Source organism: Rutidosis leptorrhynchoides, chromosome 2 (assembly GCF_046630445.1).
Source record: "Rutidosis leptorrhynchoides isolate AG116_Rl617_1_P2 chromosome 2, CSIRO_AGI_Rlap_v1, whole genome shotgun sequence".
Lineage (NCBI taxonomy): Eukaryota > Viridiplantae > Streptophyta > Magnoliopsida > Asterales > Asteraceae > Rutidosis > Rutidosis leptorrhynchoides.
The window spans coordinates 554,279,346-554,295,900 of NC_092334.1; the positions used below are offsets into that span (position 1 = coordinate 554,279,346).

The 16,555-nt window shown below is 31.0% G+C and overlaps 1 protein-coding gene across 1 annotated transcript; it reads right to left on the reverse strand.

Annotated features, from left to right (window-relative positions):
• Nucleotides 1-11,783: 11,783 nt before the first annotated feature.
• Nucleotides 11,784-16,129, reverse strand: LOC139893082 (ras-related protein RABC1-like). Its single transcript, XM_071876218.1, has 7 exons — nt 15,909-16,129; nt 15,660-15,814; nt 13,789-13,857; nt 13,470-13,535; nt 12,958-13,079; nt 12,293-12,421; nt 11,784-12,124 (listed from the first exon to the last, which is right to left on the reverse strand). Exons 2-7 carry the CDS (start codon nt 15,790-15,792, stop codon nt 12,017-12,019), a joined length of 627 nt encoding a protein of 208 aa, XP_071732319.1. The 5' UTR covers nt 15,793-15,814; nt 15,909-16,129; the 3' UTR covers nt 11,784-12,016.
• Nucleotides 16,130-16,555: the final 426 nt, after the last annotated feature.

Sequence of the window (16,555 nt, forward strand, 5' to 3'; positions counted from 1 at the left end):
AGCGGAAGATTTCTTTCATACCTGAGAATAAACATGCTTTAAAGTGTCAACCAAAAGGTTAGTGAGTTCATTAGTTTATCATAATCGATCATTTCCATCATTTTAATAGACCACAAGATTTTCATTTCCATTTCTCATAAATATACGTCCCATGCATAGAGACAAAAATCATTCATATGGATTGAACACCTGGTAATCCACCTTAACAAGATGCATATAGAATATCCCCATCATTCCGGAACTCCCTTCGGACATGATAAAATCGAAGTACTAAAGCAGTTCAAATTCTCTGACTGGGGCTTGTTAGTGCCCATAGATCTATCTTTTGGATTCGCGTCAATTAGGGTGTCTGTTCCCTAATTCTTAGATTACCATACTAAAAAGGGGCATATTCGATTCGATAATCCAACCATAGAATGTAGTTTCGATTACTTGTGTCTATTTCGTAAAACATTTATAAAAGCAGCACATGTATTCTCGGTCCCAAAAAAAATATATATTGTAAAAGCATTTAAAAAAGGAGCAAATGAAACTCACAATACGATATTTTGTAGTAAAAATATGCATACGACTGAACTGAACGATGCAAAGTTGACCTCGGATTCATGAACCTATATCAAGTATATATATTAACACATGTAAACACATAATTCCTTCTATATAATATTTATATATATATATATATATATATATATTAAGTATTGTAGTTATAAATATATATACTTTATTTATATCTTATATCTTCAGTTATGTTTTATATATAGTTATTTTGTAAAATAATCAACATTCATACATATAGTTATATTAAAAAAATATATATATGTATTTGTAGTTGGTATTATATTAAAAATCAATAATTTGTTATATGTAATTTTTATATAATTAATGTTAATATGTTTAATATAATATTTATGTAATATTAATATAAGTATATAATATTTATTTGTTATATAAAAATACTACTATTAATAATAATAATAATCATGATTCTAGTAATAATAAAGATGATAATAATAATAATAATAATAATAATAATAATAATAATAATAATAATAATAATAATAATAATAATAATAATAATAATAATAATAATAATAATGTTAAAAATAATAATTTTAATGTTAAAAAATAATAATGATAATTTTAATAAAAATGATAATTTTAATAATAATGATACTTTTAATAATAAAATGATAATAATAATAATAATTTTAATAATAATAATAAAAAAGATAATTTTTGTAAAAAAGATAATAAAGATAATAGTTTTTAATAATACTCATAATACTTATTTTAATGATAATAATGTAAAATATATTAATGATAATAATAAAAATGATGATATTAATATCAATAATTAATACAACAATAATATCAATAGTAATAATAATAATAATATTAGAAATGAAAGAAAAATGTATACCCTTTTAAAAAGCTTTTCTAAAAAGAATTGCCCCGGACGGGGCTCAAACCCGCAACCTCTCATTACAAACAAACATCACACAACCATTTAAATTTTTACTAGAATATATCATACCCAATTATCTTTAATCCGTTTTTATTTTGGCCCAAACTGGACACCAATCAATTCTCGGCCCAATATCAAATCAAGAGCCCAACCGAAAATAAATAATCTCAGCCCAATAGGGTAATCCAATTTACAGACCAAGTATGCAAATAAAATCATGGTTCACTTATGCAAACACAGTCATGGAATAATAGAAAAAAAAAATAAGAGAAACGGTGGCCCAAGGAGAGAACGAGGCAAACAGTTTAGTAGTCGATTTCCTTTTTTTTTTTTATAAACGAGTAGGGTTATAAGGTTGGTATTTGTCGGCCATAATAAAGATTATATAATAGATAAAGTAGCTCAATTAGAAACAGGAACAATCAATCTCTTCATCATCGTTATTTTCATATCACTGTCACCATCATCTTCTTTATTCTCCATTCGTAAAATAGAAACAGAAAAGTAAGCTTACAGCAGCAGTCTTTATTGTAGTTGTTCGACAGAAAATAAAACGCTGCAGCAGAAGTGATGACTAGTTGTGATGGTCGATGGTTCCACAAATTAGGAGGTAGGAATAGTTCGAGTAGTTTAAGGGTGTTGATGGTGTTAGCCGATGGTTGTGTAGTGTGGTGTTTTCACGAAGGTTTCGATTAGGAGCAGAAAAAAATTAATTCGAGCAGTAGTTTAAGCTGGTTCACGAAGAAAGGACAAGAAAGAAAGAAGAAGGTGGTGTTGTGGGTTGTTTCTTGAACAGGAAAAATAAATAACGTATAAGCGTTTAACATGAAAGTCGATGTGGTTTGGGTTATGGTTTCAAGCAAGTAAACATAGCAGTAGTAGTAAACTCAAATGGGTTTTCTATGCTTTGTTGTTGGGTTTCGTTGAACACCATTAACGCAAAAAGGTTTTAAATGAGGAGACCGGAACCGGAGCCATAGCAAACAACAATAGTTTCAACAACTGAGTTTGTGAACTTCGGTTGTAAGAAACATTGAGCAACGTGCAGTAGCTAGCAAGAAGGTGGTTTATATGGGTGGTCTTTGGTGTGGGTTGTGGAAGAGAAACACAATTAGAAACAGACGCAGCAAGGTAATTCGAAGGAGGAAGGATCCGTTGATCAAGAAGGTGATGGTTTATATGTTTTTGGTCTCGGTTCAACAGAAAATGATACAGTGACCAAAAGTGTTCGAAGTGAGGTTGAGATGATCTCCGATGGTGGTAGTTGATGGGTCGGTTCTAATGGTTGTTAACCTTCTCGTACAGCTACAAGTAGTAAGTGGGTTTAGTTTGTTGATCGGTGATAATACGGGGAATGATTAGATGAAAGAGGTGATAAGGTGATGGTTGCTTGTACACGATCAGAGATTGATGGTGGTTTAATAATAGTCAACAATGGTTGTTTAGTGAAGATCAAATAATAAGAAAAAAGGAAGTATCGTTAACAAGAATGTGGTCGTTTGTTGAACAGACTAGTGGAGACTAGTGGAGATTTGTTTATCATGCGTGAATTGTATATGTATATATATTATGGATTGATGATGAGTCATGTTGATAACCAAAACAGTATCACAAAACCAATTTAATTCACAAATCAAATGATTGAAACAAGTGGTAGTATTATTAGAGAAAAAGCAACAAGTAAATGATTAAATACAATTAAGAAAAGAAAAACATGCACTCAAAACGATACAGGAAAGCCATCGGTTACTATTCAGTCATCTTAAGATTTAGGGTATTATTTCGTGCTCCGTTGGTTATCAGTGGCGTATAAAAGTCTTCGGAAAAATCCTAAATTTTTAGATTAAATATATTTATTTATTTTAGTCATTATGGTATAAAATTTGATTATTAATTACTAGATAAAAATTACATTAATTATTCACTCCCAACCCCAAGTAAAATATAAAAAGTTTTAAAATTTAACAAATAGCTCCTAAATACATTTTTACTAATCTTATAATTTATAAAACCCATTTTCGGATCATCGTTTATTTTAAAATCATATAAGTTCCTTTTTAACTCATTTAATATAAATCAAATAACAAATGAGTGCTACAATTATTTAATATTTATTTTTAATATACTTTATTTATATATATATATAGATATGTTTTAAATAGTAATTATTATAATATCCTATTTTTTATTTTACCTTACATAATTATTTCTAATAACTAAATAATATAATATATCAAATTATATTTCGAATTAATATATATATATATATATATATATATATATATATATATATATATATATATATATATATATATATATGTATCTATTTACAAATAATTGTTCGTGAATCGTCGAGAACAGTCGAAGGGTAATTGAATATATGAAACAGTTCAAAAATTTTAAGACTCACATTTACAGACTTTGCTTATCGTGTCGAAATCATATTAAGATTAAGTTTAAATTTGGTCGAAAATTTCCGGGTCGTCACAAATCAAACTTGTTAAGACTTGATTAATTGAAATGAGTTTCATGTAGACAATTGACCACCCAAATTGACCGGCAATTCGCTAACGTTAAAATTTTTAAAAACGATATGATATATATATATATATATATATATATATATATATATATATATATATATATATATCATGATAATATGATAAGTAAGTATCTCACTGAGTATATTATCAATGAGTTATATACATAGAATGAGACTATTGAATTAAGAAACTCGAAACGATATATATATATATATATATATATATATATATATATATATATATATATATATATATATATATATATATATATATATATATATATATATATATATATATATATATATATATATATATATATATATATATATATAACGATTATCGTTATAACAACGTCTTAATAAAAACATATGTATTGTATTAAGATATTAATACACTATGTTTAACATGATAGAATGATAAATAAATATATCATTAAGTATATTAACAATGAACTACATATGTAAAACAAGACTACTAACTTAAGGATTCGAAACAAGTTATATATGTAACGATTATCGTTGTAATGACCTTTTAAAAAATATATATATATATATATATATATATATATATATATATATATATATATATATATATATATATATATATATATATATATATATATATATATATATCATATTAAGATATATTTATACATCATGTTATCAAGATAATATGATAATTTAACATCTCATTAGATATAATAAACAATGGATTAACTACATTTAATGAGATCGTTAACTTATAGGTTTCGAAACAACACTTACATGTAACGACTAACGATGACTTAACGACTCAATTAAAATGTATATACATGTAGTGTATTAAGATGTAATAATACACTTTTAGAATACTTCAAGACATATATCAAAATACTCATACTTAACAAAAATGGTTACAATTCCATTCTCATTCATTTTCATCAACAATTCTACTCGTATCCACTCAGTATTCGTACTTGTATGATACGCAGCTTCTAGATGTATTTACTATTGGTATATACACTTCAATGATCAGCTCTTAGCAGTCTTAATGAGTCACCTAAACATGTGGGAACCATCATTTGGCAACTAGCATGAAATATCTAACAAAAATACAAACTTATGGAGCCTTTATCTTGACTCCAAAATCACGTCCAAGATCACTTACACAAACACTTTCATTTCTTCATCATTTTCTAAGTGTTCTTCATCATTTTCTTCATAATCTAGCTCAATCTAGTTAACCTAGATCATCATACCAAAAAATCACTCAAGAACACTTCAACAACACTTCCAAGTTTTCAAGATTACTTCCAAACTTTCAAAACCATTCCTAGTAATCATCTAAGATCAAGAAACCTCTGTTATTTACAGTAGGTTATCATTCTAATTCAAGGTAATATTCATATTCAAACTTTGATTCAATTTCTATAACTATAACTATCTTAATTCGAGTAGAAATCTTACTTGAACTTGTTTTTGTGTCATGATTCTACTTCAAGAACTTTCAATCCATCCAAGATCCTTTGAAGCTAGATCATTTCTTGTCACTTCCAGTAGATTTACCTACTATACTTGAGGTAGTAATGATGTTCATAACATCATTCGATTCATATATATATAACTATCTTATTCGAAGATTTAAACTTGTAATCACTAGAACATAGTTTAGTTAATTCTAAACTTGTTCGCAAACAAAGTTAATCCTTCTAACTTAACTTTTAAAATCAACTAAACACATTTTCTATATCTATATGATATGCTAACTTAATGATTTAAAACTTGGAAACACGAAGAACACCGTAAAACCGGACATACGCCGTCGTAGTAAAACTTGGGGCTGTTTTGGGTTGGATAATTAAAAACTATGATAAACTTTGATTTAAAAGTTGTTCTTCTGAGAAAATGATATTTCTTATGAACATGAAACTATATCCAAAAAACATGGTTAAACTTAAAGTGGAAGTATATTTTTCAAAATGGTCATCAAGACGTCGTTCTTTCGACTGAAATGACTACCTCTTACAAAAATGACTTGTAACCTGTAACTCCGACTATAAACCATCACTTTTTCTGTTTATTTTCATAAAGTTAAGTTCGATACGAAACCATAGCAACTTGATTCACTCAAAACGGATTTAAAACGAAGAAATGATGGTTAAAACAAAATTGGAAAAATTTACTTATTTTAGCTACGTAAATTTTATAACAAATCTATACTAACCATAACTTAACTAACTTATATTGTATTATACATGTATTCTAACATATATTATGTAATCTTGATAGACCATAGACACGTATACAATGTTTTGACATATCATATCGACGTCATCTATATATATTATTTGGAATAACCGTAAGTCACTCTATATGCGGTAATGATCGAGTTAGCATATAAAGGGTCGAGGTTGATTCTAAAATAATATATATACTTTGAGTTGTGATCGAGTCTGAAACTTGTATACACTGGGTCGTGGATTGATTCGAAAAAATATATTGATTTATGTACTACTAACTGTGGACTACTAATTGTGGACTACTAACGTTGGACTGCTAACTTAACAACTTAAATCGTTAAAACGTAATAAAATATGTTGTGAATATATTTCGATCATACTTTGATATATATATATATATATATATATATATATATATATATATATATATATTTGTTATAGGTTCGTGAATCGACCAGTGGCCAAGTGTATTTTCCGACGAAGTGAAAATCTGTGAAAGTGAGTTATAGTCCCACTTTTAAAATCTTTTTGGGATGAGAATACATGCAGTTTTATAAATGTTTTACAAAATAGACACAAGTACGTGAAACTACATTCTATGGTTGAATGATCGAAATCGAATATGCCCCTTTTTGCTTGGTAGCCTAAGAATTAGGAAACTGGCCCCTAATTGACGCGAATTCTAAAGATAGATCTATTGGGCCCAACAAGCCTCATTCATGTTGCGGATGCTTTAGTACTTCGAAATTATCATGTCCGAAGGATGTCCCGGAATGATGGGGATATTCTATATGCATCTTGTTAATGTCGGTTACCAGGTGTTCACTATATGAATGATTTTTATGCAGATTGCTATATGCATGCATGTTGTTTATGAGAAATGGAAATATGAAATCTTGTGGTCTATTATTACGATTTGATAAATATATAGGTTAAACCTATAACTCACCAACATTTTGTTGACGTTTTAAGCATGTTTATTCTCAGGTGATTGTTAAGAGCTTCCGTTGTTGCATACTAAATTAAGGACAAGATTTGGAGTCCATATGTGTATAATATTGTTTAAAAACTGCATTCGAGAACTTACTTGTTGTAACATATTAAATATTGTAAACCATTATGTAATGGTCGTATGTAAGCGTGATATTTTAGATTATCATTACTTGATAATCTAGGTTATGTCCTTTAATCCTTTGTCGATAAAATAAAGGTTATGGTCTGTTTTAAAAACGAATGCAGTCTTTGAAAAACGTCACATATAGAGGTCAAAACCTCGCAACGAAACCAATTAATATGAAACGTTTATAATCGATATGAACGGAACATTTCAGATGGTGTAGGTGACTAAAAATTATATTTCATAAACCAAAACCTCGTAGTATAATATCACAAATAGTAGTAAAGTTAATGTCTAAAAAAATAACCTTGAGTACTTCATTTTATGAAAATTAAAGATCAAAGATTTAGTTTTTAGAATTTTATTGGGTGACACAGTTTAAAGTTAAATAAGCATATATGTAATATGTAATATTATTGAATATGAACGTGTGGGTTATTAAGTCTCTCCTGAGTGATCCTAACAGCTGTAAAAAAAAATATATTATTGAATATGAACATGAAATATAATGGTAAATACATAAATAATCATACTTAATTAATAGTGTTTGACAAGTTAATGTATAATTAATTACTGTATGAGAAAGTCATGGTCTGAAATTGAAAAGGCAGATTACTAGTTAGTAGTTACTTGTTAAGTTATCACAAATATATAATTTACTATACACTTAATTATTTATTATTTAATTATTTTAATATTAAAAATCATAATTAAATCGAAACAGCATTATTTTAATTCACATATTGCTACAACTATTTATCTTATTCTAATTATATAAAATGCATAGTTAATTTTGAAATCACAAACCTAGATACCTCCTTAAATGAAATGAATGATATAGTGATTATTTCAATTCAATAAAACATAAATATATATGTATAAATACTTAAATATGTACTGATATAAGAAGTCAATGTGTTTATAAGAAGAAAAGGAACTGAAAGATAAACTTTTGTCATAACAAAATATTTGATTGATTTTTTCATAAAAGAAGTACTACTATGATAATTAATACATCAATACAACCTAGACTAGAGAATGATATATATCCAAATGAAGTTTAACTACGTAATTAATTTCATGTAGTTAATAGTAAAAATCCGCTAGCCGCCATATTCCAAATCCACGAATCCAAAGCCTTGTCATGTTTAACATAAGTATTTAGCATTTGTAGTAATATATCGTATTCAGAAAGTGTTCGTCTGGTAAGTTGATGTTTCCAATTCCAGCTTGTTTCCATCCCATGCTCAATCCATTTGGCTCGATCTCGAATGCTGCAATGCTGCTCGGTTTCCAGGTGGTAAAGCCGCCTTAGTTTCTGTTTTAAAGTAAGTTCGCAAAGCCATGGAGTGTTTCAGAATTCATTATCCGCCCCATTGCCAAATAATCTTGAAAACGAACTAGCAAAATTGATTTCCAACTTCTCGATCATGTAACCTGCACGTAAAATATTGGACCACACACTCCTCCCCCTGTGACCCGTTAAGGTTCAAAGGGGAAAGTAGCTCATTAGTACCGTGAATACTCTTTATGATAGAAACCCAAAGTGCGTTTGGTTCGGTTTTTGCCCGCCAAAACTATTTTCCCAAAAGAGCTAAATGTTTTCCCCGAAGCGACCCAATATTTAAACTCCCCTCATCGTAAGGTAAGAGGGACTCGTCCCACTTGACCCACACCAATTTGGTACTCTCACCCATCCCGCCCAGGGCTGGCCCTAGGGTAGGGCCACAGGGGCGACCGCACCCGGGCATCACATGTTAAGGGGAATCAAATCTGGAGTTCTGAGTTTTTTTAAGTGCGGTTAAGTTTTTTTTGTAAGTTCAGAGGAGAAATTTCATGGAGGAAGGGAGAGGGAGAAGGAAAAGTCAAAAGTTGGAAAGAGAAAAAAATCTTTTGTTCCTTGATATTGTAAACTTTTTTCTCTTTGTCACATGTGTTAATTTTATTAAAATCCAATATATCGTACAATAGATATAGCGTATTGTACAATCACATATTGAATTTTGAAATTCTAATAGTCTAATAATCACATGTTACATTAACTTGATAATTTTTTTTTATAATTTATGCACTAATTAAATCATGTATGAAAAAGAAAAAGACAGTTTAAAAATTTTAACTAAACTCGAAGTCATCACTTTTATCGTAGTTTATATCTTCAAATTGTCACACTACATTTATTTAAAAAAAATTAACATGAAAATGAGTTATATAAGTTGATTAGCTTTCAAACACTTGTTTATAAATAGAGTAGGGGCATTATTTGATCAATTCGCCCCGGGCAACAGAACACTCAGAACCGGCCCTGGTCCCACCCCAAAATAGATCTCTCTGAATGCTCTCTAATTTTTGTATGACACTCATGGGGGCACGAAAAAGGGAGAAATAATATAATTGTAAGCTACTAAGAACCGACTTAACAAGCGTTAACTGTCCACCATACGAAACCGTTCTTGCTTTCCAATTCGTGAGTTTCAAGTTGAATTTCTCAATAACGGGGTTCCAATTTTGCACACTACTCATGTTCTTTCCAACGGAAAGTCCAAGATAAGTGAAAGGTAATTCAACCACTTTACACCCCACTCGACACGCCATACTTTCCACCTCTTCATTTGATACACCCAAACCGTATAAGATACTTTTATCATTTTATGGAAGTTGATTTTGAGACCCGAAACATTTTCAAAGCATTTTAGAGCTTTCATAAGATTGCAAAAGTTTTGTCTTTGCCATTCACCAAGAAAAATCATATCATCCGCAATTTGCAAATGAGAAAGTGGTATTTTATCCTTGCCTACTTCAACCCCCTTAACAAGTTATTCAACGCACGTCTTTTTAATAAGATAATTTAACCAATCCGCCGCGATGAGAAATAGAAATGGTGACAATGGGTCGCCTTGTCTAACTCCTCTCTCGATGAGAAATTCATTAGTAGGGGACCCATTGACAAGAATGGAGATCGAAGCCTATTTGAGACAAGTGTGAATCCAATTCCTCCATCGAACACCAAACCAATCTTGTCCATCATATCTAACAAGAAGTCCCAACTCAAACTTTCAAATGCCTTTTCGAAATCTACCTTGAAAATAAGACTTTTCTTTTTATTTCGCTTGAGATAGTCAATTGCTTCGTTAGCTATAAGAGCTCCATCGAGTATGAATCTTCCTTTGAGGTATGCACTTCGCTCGTTTCCAATAACACACGGTAGGACTCGACGAATACGATTGGAGAGGATTTTCGCAAGGATCTTATAATAACACCCGATTAAACTAATAGGTCTATATTCATTTCACCCCAACGGATCCAATTTTTTCGGTATCAAAGTGATGAACGGCGCATTACAACCTTTACAGATTTCACAGTTGTCCCAAAACCAAAGAAGAGCACTCATGAGGTCATTTTTTTTTATCAATTCCCAATGCAATTTGAAGAACTTAAACTTGAAACCATCGGGAACGGGCACCTTCGAACAATTGCATTCTTTGATAGCCTCGAAAACTTCTTTTTCTGTGATAGTGGCCTCGAGTTCAGCAGCCTGTACAAGGCTGATTCTGTTAACGATCAAATGGTTGCTGCTGTTCGTATCTCCCACAGCCTCCACACTCGAAGCCGCAAACTTCATCTTGTTTATATTCCTCTTTTCGAACAGAGATTTAAAGTGGCAGAAAGTTGCTTGTTTGACATCGATTGGATTATCACTTCAATCTCATTTATTAAATTGTAAAATGTATTTATATGGCCAATACATAGTGTGTGTGTGGTTCAATACGGGGAGCAAAAAGAGAATATATAAGAAAATGCAATAAACATTTTCTATTAAGTAATTTTGGCAATTAATCATCGAGGTAAAAGTTAATAGTAACGAACTGTGTATGGGTCGAGGTCGAGTTAATTTGACGAGCGTAAAGCACTTCGGGTAGCCGGGTTGAAACTAAAGTACCCAACCTAGACACTACATGTCTACATACCCCGTTAGGGAAATGGGTTAGGGGGTTGCATGTTGGTTTGAGGTTGATGTCAGTTTGTGAGTGTTTTCGCATTGCACATGTCAAATTTAATGGGTTACTTTTGAATTGAAGGGTAGACCTATTAACCGTAAACTTCACACAAGCCCAACCAGGATAATTGAATTTGTTCGTAAGTTTCAAGTTAATATCCAAGGGTGGGCCGTTTTGCGTCAAACGGAGCCCTAGGTTACTTTTGAATTGACCGCTTGACCTCAAGCGGGCCCTAAGAACTATGATATGAACTTCCTGAATTCATAGGAATCGAGTAAACTTATAAAAAAACCTATAGAACTAAGGTTGGTGCCTCTGATATCTTAATAAGGAATAAAGAAGCTTTCATATGAGTGATCTATTAATAGGAAGTGAGCTCAAAAGGTATAGTCTACAGTTCGAGCAAAATACCTACAGCATTTGTTTTCCCATGAGTAAATTAATCATTCAGTAAACTTTTTCAATAGATTTAAGTATTTAACCAAACCAAGCATATCGTGTTAGTCAACCAAAAGATACAAAACACTCGCGTATGTGTGATGAACAATACATGCAAGTATGCAACATCCACAAGACAAACTTTACATTCACGATTAAAATTTGGCTACATAACCATTAAAACTAAAAAGGTTGCATGAACATAAAGGGGTGGCGATCAACTTTAACTTAACTTTAGCAGCATCCACTGGTTGATGCATCTGAAACTGGAGCCTTTTGATTAAATATATTCTTCTTCACAGTAGTTGATCCTTCAGCTGTCAAACTAGGTGTATCCAAAATCTGCATATTTTCATTTACAATTAAAAGTAACTTATTTGACCATTCTAGTCCACATGTGCTTTCGACCAAGTGCAAAAATAATCTCATTTTATTATGCTGAACACTTTACAATTTCATGCTAAGTTGCTAACATGTAATATAAGATAATTAAGGTCATAATTCAAATACCTTTAGAACAAGTTCCTCAAAGCACTGCTCTACATTGACCCGTGTTTTGGCACTACATTCGATAAACAGACATCCATACTCTCTTGCAAAGTCGATTCCTTCCTTTTTAGTAACAACCCTCTCGCTTTCCTGCAAAAACCATACGTGTATCCATCTTTATATAGTACAGTAGATTACATACAACATATCTTAAACTAGCTTGAAGAAAAGAGCAAATTAATGGTTTATTTTTATCATTATATTACTAAAAGAACGTTAAAAGACAGTCAGAACATAAACAAATACATAGAGATGACAAACTGGGCGGGACAAGATGGGTAGTCAGGGTCAACAAACCAGTAATGTAGGGTTGATTTTTAACCCTTTTTTAGCCGTTTCTATAAAATTCTGCAAATAACTAATCAATATACAATATATATAAATGAACACATAGCTTTTTTTAATAACAAATACTACCTCTTTCCTTTTTAGCTCAAACTCGTATTTTGCCCATTATACGAGTTAAATATAAAGGACTAATCAATATGGGTCTATACCTAAACGGGTCAACATTACTTCTTCAAGTAGAAGTCAACTGATAGTTGCAACCCAGAATGCCAGAAGAAACCATTTCATGTCATATAATTTAACACGGAACTGGTATCTTTTATAATAATAATAGTTACCTTATCGACTTTATTGCCAACAAGCATCTTGATGCAATCTTGGTTTGTTGAGTACAGGTCAATTTCCTTTGCCCATATATCAGATAAATTTGTGAATGTGTCTCTCCGGGTAACGTCATAAACTGTATTTATTTGTCAAAAAGATAAATAATCAAAAAAACAAGTAATAACATATAACACAAAAGCATAAAGCTTCCTCATATATGAGCCACCACCAAGAAAGAAAATGAAAAATATTTGACCGATAACAGGTCTGACACAAAAAAATTTAACTAAGAAAAAGGCATACAGTGAATATTTTGTCATAGAAGTAAGAACATAAAAATAAGAAAAAGGACCAACATTGACTTAAATATACAAATACAAATCCATACACCTGAATACGTAATTATACAATGTAAGCTTCCCCATGTTATCATCATCATATAGTAAAAATAAAAGGCTTGAAACCAACAAAAATTCAAATAAATCAAAGGAATAATAACAAAAAGAGGAATAAAGATTGTTCGTACCCATTATAATTCCTTGGGCTCCTCTATAATAAGAACTGGTTAGAGTTCTGAACCGTTCCTGCCCAGCTGCAAATTAGAAAGTGAAAATAATTTTACACGATAGCTCTGAAAATTGAGATGCCACATAGAACATTATTCAACATCTATTAATCTATTGTTTATTTTAGCATATTAAAATGATAAAATCACATGTCTCATGAACTATTAGCTGGGCTCAGGGAAAGAACAGAAAAAGATGAAGCCCTTGAAACAATTATAAAACAAGAGCATAAAGAAAAATCACTAAGACAAGAGATCGCAACACATCAACAGCTATTACCAGTATCCCAAATAGCAAGCTTTAATTTCTTTCCCCCAATCGTAATATGTTTCACCTTAAAATCGACCCCTGCAAAACATGAAAATATAACAATGAGGGAACAATGTTCAGCTTAAAACTAACTCCACTGGTAAAAAAAACAGTCCGACAAAAACATTTCATAATCCAAAGAAGCTCTTAACGCATTTGAAGTAAAAAACAAATCTTAAAATCAATGTAACACAAAAAGACTGCTATATTAATGAACTGTCATTATAACATTGGATCAAAATCATGTAACACCTTTTAAACCTTTTCAAACAACTTTCAAATCGTTAATGTCGTAATACTTTGTCATTACATCCTCTGTACATACTGAAAAATGAATGAGAATAAGAACCCATAACTGACAAGGGATACCTTCTGACATCACGATCACATCACAAAATACATTAAAATAACATCTCATATCCTCATACTTCTCCAACAATCTGGTGCTAAATTACCATTTACCAATCCTCAAAAATGTGAAATTATTTGCCAATTCTCTTGATGGATTCACAAATTAAGTAATTCCCTTCAAGGCTTTGAATACCTATTTTCTTTTTGAAGCTTTAAGGTAAGATTGTATGGTCACACTAAATAAAGAATGAGTCTTGGGACATTAGATCTAAAATACCATAAATATGTTTAGGCAATGGCAGATCTAGGATTTGTAGTCACAGGTGTCACTAGTTAAAAAGCTCAAAAAGTTTTACACTATCCAATGGTGTCACAAAAAGAAAAAAATAACACTATCCAATGGTTGCACTAGTTAGAATCCGAAAATTTTCCCACTAGATTGCGTATTTCACTGGTGTCCCGTGCCACCACAGGATATATAATAGTACTGGCCCTGTGTTTAGGTTTGTTCAACAACAACACAACAACAACAACAACAACAAAACCCAATCCCACAAAAGTGGGGTATGGGAGACGTAAGATGTAGACAATCCTTCCCCTATCCTAGAATAAAGAGAAGTCATTTATCTACTCTAGCCAGAGTGAAACACCCCAAAAGTAGAGAAAGTCCTCCCTCTCAATGTTCTATGGATAGAGCGATTGCTTCCGAATGGACCTCCGGCCAATAAATAGGTTTAAAAAAAAAAGTGAGACGCCATGAAAATGGTAGAATCAAATTTTCATGTGTTTTAAACCTGTCTGAAAGTTCAATTTAGGCTCTAAGCGATAGTCAAGTCACCAATAAATCGACGTTTGTTGTTGACTCGAGTAATAGAGCCATTTGTGTTTAGGTTTGTTCATGAACCAAAAATACTGGCAAACTGCAACTGGTTTGTGAAACGTGTTTAGGTTTGGTGATGAACCAACACATATATTTTACAAAGTCCTTCAATACTTTGGATACCTCTTTGTATGGTGCATATAGTCTTTGACTAAACTTCCTAAACTATGATCCTGGATACACTTTGAAAAGGAACTCACACCTATATATCAATGTTACCAAAACTTAGTCACACTCAGGCCGAAGAGTCCTTCAAGACATCAAAGATCAATTTATATTTCAATATTACTACCAGTCACCTTCATAAGCTTCTATGCAGTCTGACATAGCATACTGTATTGCCAGTTGCCACCTATACATAATATACTATTGGCATATGCATTATAATACAAACATATGCGTACATGATTAACTATTTGCATATGCATAACCCTACAGTTTTCGCAAAAACGGTAGGGTTTACCTAAGCCCTAATTTGAGCCAGATATCACAAGTAACATCCTAAACCCTAATTTGAGCCAATAGACTTAAACATGTAGTTTACCTAACAATATTCATAGGGAAAACAAACATATATACATACATGTATAAGTAAAAACAAATTGATTACCAATGGTAGGAGATAGTTCTTCAAATTGATCAGACGTGAAACTTAACAGAAGACTACTTTTACCAACACCTGAATCACCAATCATCAACAACTTGAACAAATAATCAAATTCAGATCCTGAAGACGGATCCATTTATAATAATCCGAAACAAACCCTAGAAAACAAATAAAAAACAAATTGATTGAGCAAAATTTGTCAAAAGGATGCAAATATAAATACAGATGTGAGAGCATATACATATAACATACCAGTATATCTATTATCAATCTGAGAGAGAATCAAGGTGAAAACAGATCTATGATACAAAAAGTTCCGTAGAAATTGTACGTATAAAGTAATGGTTCAATGTCTGTTGATATCAATTTTTTATTTTAATATATTTAATTTTAATTTAATTACATAAAAGGAGGAGAAGGTTGCAGAAGTGGCACTGAATTATACGAGGGGTTGATACGTGCGTTAAGCCTGTTGAACGGTGATGACTTTGCGTTTCACGTTACATCATTCGCTTATTTAAGCTCTTGATTATTTAGTTATTTTAAGGGAAAACTAGTTTAATACCCGCAATTTTGCGGGATTATGAAAGGCATAACGTGATATCGATGATGTACGTAATCGTGAATTCGCGGAATTGTGAAAGTCATAATGTAATATAATCGATTGATATTATAAGAAATACCAACAACATTCTCTTGACAATAAGCTTCCATGTCACCTAATCAAAGTATCTTCGCGTTTAACGGAATCAGAATTTATAGGTCTTTATCTTATCAATAGTAACAGGAGAGCAACGCCAAAAGAGTGAACATCAGAATTTTTCATTAACTTCCCAAACATAAAAATACTTTAGAGAACGTCATCACCTGAAAGTTCTCACTACATTTATCATGTGACT

Bases quoted from the DNA above. Each gene is read 5' to 3' on its own strand.
- LOC139893082 (XM_071876218.1), bottom strand. From the start codon at position 15,792: ATGGATCCGTCTTCAGGATCTGAATTTGATTATTTGTTCAAGTTGTTG. The intron at 13,080-13,469 runs GTACGAACAATC...AAATAAATACAG, and splicing joins AGCCCAAGGAATTATAATGG to TTTATGACGTTACCCGGAGA. The intron at 12,125-12,292 runs GTATTTGAATTA...GAAAATATGCAG, and splicing joins TTGAGGAACTTGTTCTAAAG to ATTTTGGATACACCTAGTTT.